Here is a 4845-nt window from a genome sequence, read left to right as displayed (position 1 = left end):
GTTTGTTTGGTTTCTGTTTTTCTTTTGAGATCTCACTGTGGGAACAGAGGAAGCCCTGAGGAAGTGCAGCCCTGAGTGGATGTGTGCTGTAAACATGATATGACCATGCCAAGGACCCAAAGCCATTTATCCATGGGGAAAACGGAAAGGCCCCCATGCCCCTTGAGCCTCAGAGACATGACAAAGCCTTCTCAGGATGGTGTTGATAGTGTGTGCAGAAAAAGTATACTCTACCTTTCTCCCTGGCCCCATCTGGACATTTAAAGCCTGAAGACTGCTCCCTGCAGAGACTGCTCCTACTGAGATTAGCTAAATCTGCCCCTTGTCAGTTACATATGCATAGTCCTCCCCTCCTTGTTTATCTGCATGTAATGCCCACCTCCTTGCTGCCCTGTGCAACAGCCCTGCTTCCTGGCCAACTCTATATAATAAACATGCTGAGCTTCTGGGATGCTGCATTTTCTCCAGCCCATGGACCCAGCCTTCCCCATGTATGTGTGTTCAATGTCATTCTTCATTTCCTCCTCACCCATGTCAGGCCCAAGTCCCTGGAGCCACACAAAGGACTTGGCAATCTCAGTCTGCTCCACTTTGAAGGAAGTACTTTCTACACTGAAATCTAAAGCACACAGTGGGTTTAGCTCCCTCTCAAGTGTCTTTGGTGAGGGTTGGGGTGGGTGTGAGACCAGTTGCATTCTGACTATTGCAGAAGAGTAAGGATTCACAGTTTGTTTTTGGTGAAGGTGAGCTCCCCAAGAGGCTATCATTGCCAACATTTTCCCAAGTCACTTCTAGGAGGTCAACTGACTCCTAGGTGAGTCTTTGGTTACACTGCTTCAGTTTTCTGTGGCTACACTTTCCAAATGGCACCCACTGGTCACACATGGCTATTTGAGATGAACTAAACTTAGAACTAAAATCTGCCTCTTTAGTCACAGCAGGCAAACCAGGAGGCAAACAGCCAGCCAGAATCCATAGCCAGAAACACCGCAGATATAGAATATTTCTATCATTATATTCGGTGCCGGCAGCAGAGCTGTGCCTGGGCTAGTTTTCCTTCCGCAGGTGCCGGCAGCCAGGGCGCAGACGCCCAAGCTGACTCCTCTCTCTCCCTCTCCGACCCCGCAGGGCCCAGAGGTGATTCTGCCTGCACGATGTCCTCCTTGCTGGAGGCGAGCTCTTCACGCGCCACATCGCGAACAAAAAGAGAAAGAAGAAAAGAAAAGAAAAAGCAGAAGAAGCGGCCAGGGAAGGGGGCCTTAGCGGCGTTGGGGGTCACCTCCGCCACGGGAGGGCGCGCTATGATAGCGGCGGCGTTTCCAACGGAGACTGCAGCCTCCCAGTGTCCAAGGACAAAGCCCAGGCCAGCCCTGCCAGGGGACCTCGAGGCCTGCCGCTTGCGTGGACCCCTTGCCCGACCTCGGGTCTGGACCCCAGGGACAGCAAGCAGCAAGCAGGGCGGGCTGCACCGCCAGAGCAGCAGAATCAAGGTAGGTAGGAGACCCGCGTCCGTCCTTAGGCTCCTTCTGGTCCCTCTCCCCCGCCCTGGGAAAGCAGTGGCAGAAGGAGGCAATGCAAAATGGACAGTGACAGTTCTGTTCTAAATGATAGTTAAGGGAGCCAAGAAAGAAGTGTGACTTGCTTTTTGTGACTTACAAAATCAAGACTGAGTATCATTACTGTAGAAGCCCATGGAAAATATGATGAAGTTTTCAGAAATCACCAGTTAAAGAAATGGTGGTTTTGCTTATATTGAATTCTGAGTTTCAAAGTTATGTTTCCTTTTTCTTTATTCCTTAATGAGGCTTTTTATTAAGTTTTTATTCACCATTACACCCTTAGATGCACAGTGCTAGGATTGTAGTAGGTGCTCAATAAATCACTGACCATTGGGGAGGAGGAATGATAAGAAAGTATGTATTTTCTGTAAGTTCTGTTAGTTTTGGGAACAGGTGGTTTTAGGCTTACCAGTCAAAGTTTGGTATCTTGTCCAATATAAGACAACTTGACAGAACCCCCTTTCTGGCCATTATGTTCAACTTATTTTACTCTTAATCATTCTTGAAAATCATGGAAGTAGTGTGGAAAATTGATTGTACCTGCAGTATAGCAAAAAAGGCCAGTCTAGATAGGTAAGCAGTTATGTTTGTCCATGAGCCGATGTGTTAAAACATCTAGATTTTAGGATTTTAGTGTTGTGTTTTCTAAACATACATCGTACAGCAAACAGATAACATCGTAATAGAATAAAGGAATCTTTTGATTTAGCACCAAATTCCATAAAGCAATGACTACTGCACAGCTCTCTTGGCCATATGAATAGCAGAAATTATATTTCACTTTTTTAAAGAAATAACGAAAGTACTAAAGGTTGAAAAAAGCCCATTGGAAAAGGTCCCTGTGGTGTTTCTCTTTGGTTTCTTCTCCTCTTTCTAGAGGACAACTTTAAGAAGTCAGGGCGGTCAGGTGGTCAGTGTGGTCAGGCAGTCATGAGCAGATGGTTAAGCGATGTGCTAGGGCCCCATAGGCCAGTGAGCCTCACTGAAGAGCAGAGGCTAGCCAGTGAGCCAGTCTGAAGAACAGAGGCTAGCCAGTGAGCCTGACTGAAGAGCAGAGGCTAGCCAGTGAGCCTGACTGAAGAGCAGAGGCTAGCCAGTGAGCCTGACTGAAGAGCAGAGGCTAGCCAGTGAGCCTGACTGAAGAGCAGAGGCTAGCCAGTGAGCCCAGCTGAAGAGCAGAGGCTAGACAGTGAGCCTGACTGAAGAGCAGAGGCTAGCCAGTGAGCTGGACTGAAGAGCAGAGGTTAGCCAGTGATCCTGACTGAAGAGCAGAGGCTAGACAGTGAACCTGACTGAAGAGCAGAGGCTAGCCAGTGAGCCTGACTGAAGAGCAGAGGCTAGCCAGTGAGCCTGACTGAAGAGCAGAGGCTAGCCAGTGAGCCTGAATGAAGAGCAGAGGCTAGCCAGTGAGCCTGACTGAAGAGCAGAGGCTAGCCCCTGAGCCTGACTGAAGAGCAGAGGCTAGCCAGTGAGCCAGGCTGAAGGCTGAAGAGCAGTGATTTTAACCTTTATTTCTAAGTTCTTCAGTTTTCCTAAAAGACAAAAGTTTGCCTCCATAAAGTATGGCTTAAAAAGTTCTCCTTGCTCTCTTCTTCTTATCTCCTTTCCTCTTGCTCTTATGACACAATAATTTCCTTACTCTCAATGCCTTACTCTCAACGCTATGCCTTTACTTCTAAGTTCTTCTTGAGTTCTGTTCTCTTCAGTTCAGTTCTGTCTAAAAAGCTTCTCTCTCTTTGTCCTCAGCATTTGTATATCTTTCTGAACACAGCATCACATGGTGAAAAGTTCACCACAAGTTTGCACAGGAATTCAAATCATAAGTTGGATAATCAGTTTATGACAGGGAATGTTTACATGCATATCCATGAAGAGTAATCATCAGGATAAATCATCACCATCTGTCACTAGTTCTGCACGTTCATGGAGAGTTAAAAGCTGTAATTTTTATGAGAAAAGAATAAGGAACATTACCTATAGGCAAATCCAGTCAATTATGTTAAGTCCTTGTACCTATAGTAAATCATTAGTTCTCTTTTTATGAACTTTGGTTAATTGGTTTATACCCTCTTAGGATGGGCTATAATTTGTAGATGCCTGCTTGGTATTGCAGAAGCGATTCACTCATGACACTTTAAGAATGGCAGGGTTCTCAATGCAATTTTGATTACCAGAGAAACATAATAGCAGTCCTATTTTAAAAACTTAAAATACTAATCTAATCTTAGGAATTCTTATAGAACCATCATTAAGAATTAAGAAATCATCTATTTGTCTGTACATCATCACGCCAAGACAATACATCTTCATTGCTCTGTGGTGATCTGCTCAAAAGAGTGGGGTAAAGAGCTTGACAAATACAGAGGCAGATGCTTGCAGCCAACCATTTTTTTGGCTGAGAGCAGGGTCCCCAATGGAGGAGTAAGAGAAAGGATTGAGGGAGCTGAAGGGGTGTACAGCCCCATAAGAACAACAATAAGAAACACCCAGAGCTCCCAGGACTGAAACCACCATCCAATGTGTACACATGGACAGACAGACCCATGGCTACAGCTGCATATGAAGAAGAGGATGGCCTTCTTGGGCACAAATGGGAGGAGAAGCCCTTGGTCTTGTCAAGGCTTGATGCCCCAGTGTAGGGGAAATCAGAACAGGGAGGCAGGTAGGCCTGGGTGGTTGGGTGGGTGGTAACACCCTCATAGTAGAAGGGGGAGGAGGTATTAATAAGGGGTTTTGTGGATGGGAAACCAGGAAAAGGGATAACATTTGAAATGTAACAAAAGCCCTCTCTGGGGAAGGGACAGCGGATAAGCTGCTCTGAGCCCCTACTTCCCTGCTGCCTCCCTTTGATCCAGACAGTGGTGCATGGTGTCAGCCTGGGACTCTCCATGGGCTGCTCCTGGCACTGGACTTGGCGTTCAGGGCCAAGAGCATGATGAGCAAGGAGCACATGGTTTGTCCGGATTCAGAGCTGGGCCAGTGGCCACCAGATGACAAGCACAGCATCATGTACGATCATGAGGTCTTCCTGGGCAAGGAGGACTCCAAGACCTTTGATAGCTAAGCCTGGATGAGAGCAGGAGAGGCTGGGGAAAATTGTTGACCCAATTGACAGTGATGGACGTGGCATTGTTACTACTGAAGACCTGAAAGTTTGGATCAAACAGGTACAAAAAAGATACATCTACCATAATGTGGCTAAACCCTGTAAGGATTATGATAGGGACATAGTTGTAAAATCTCCTGGGAAAAATACAAGCAGGCCACCTATGGCTACTCCCTGGGA

At 46.6% G+C, this 4845-nt stretch overlaps 1 protein-coding gene across 1 annotated transcript; it reads left to right on the top strand.

The window, feature by feature from the left end:
* The first annotated feature begins 1154 nt into the window (after positions 1–1154).
* On the top strand, positions 1155–4623 carry LOC148003422 (uncharacterized). The gene is made up of 3 exons (XM_087567911.1): positions 1155–1494; positions 2437–2562; positions 4415–4623. The coding sequence occupies exons 1-3, from the start codon at positions 1155–1157 to the stop codon at positions 4621–4623; spliced, it is 675 nt and encodes a 224-aa protein (XP_087424037.1).
* Positions 4624–4845: the final 222 nt, after the last annotated feature.

Source organism: Rattus norvegicus, chromosome 9, assembly GCF_021556685.1.
Source record: "Rattus norvegicus strain SHRSP/BbbUtx chromosome 9, alternate assembly SHRSP_T2T, whole genome shotgun sequence".
Taxonomy (NCBI): Eukaryota; Metazoa; Chordata; class Mammalia; order Rodentia; family Muridae; genus Rattus; species Rattus norvegicus.
The sequence above is the reverse complement of the archived record's forward strand: the minus strand, read 5'-3'. Positions and strand labels throughout refer to the sequence as shown.

Bases quoted from the DNA above. Each gene is read 5' to 3' on its own strand.
- LOC148003422 (XM_087567911.1), top strand. From the start codon at position 1,155: ATGTCCTCCTTGCTGGAGGCGAGCTCTTCACGCGCCACATCGCGAACA. The intron at 1,495-2,436 runs GTAGGAGACCCG...TCCTCTTTCTAG, and splicing joins GAGCAGCAGAATCAAGGTAG to AGGACAACTTTAAGAAGTCA. The intron at 2,563-4,414 runs GTGAGCCAGTCT...CCTTTGATCCAG, and splicing joins TGAAGAGCAGAGGCTAGCCA to ACAGTGGTGCATGGTGTCAG.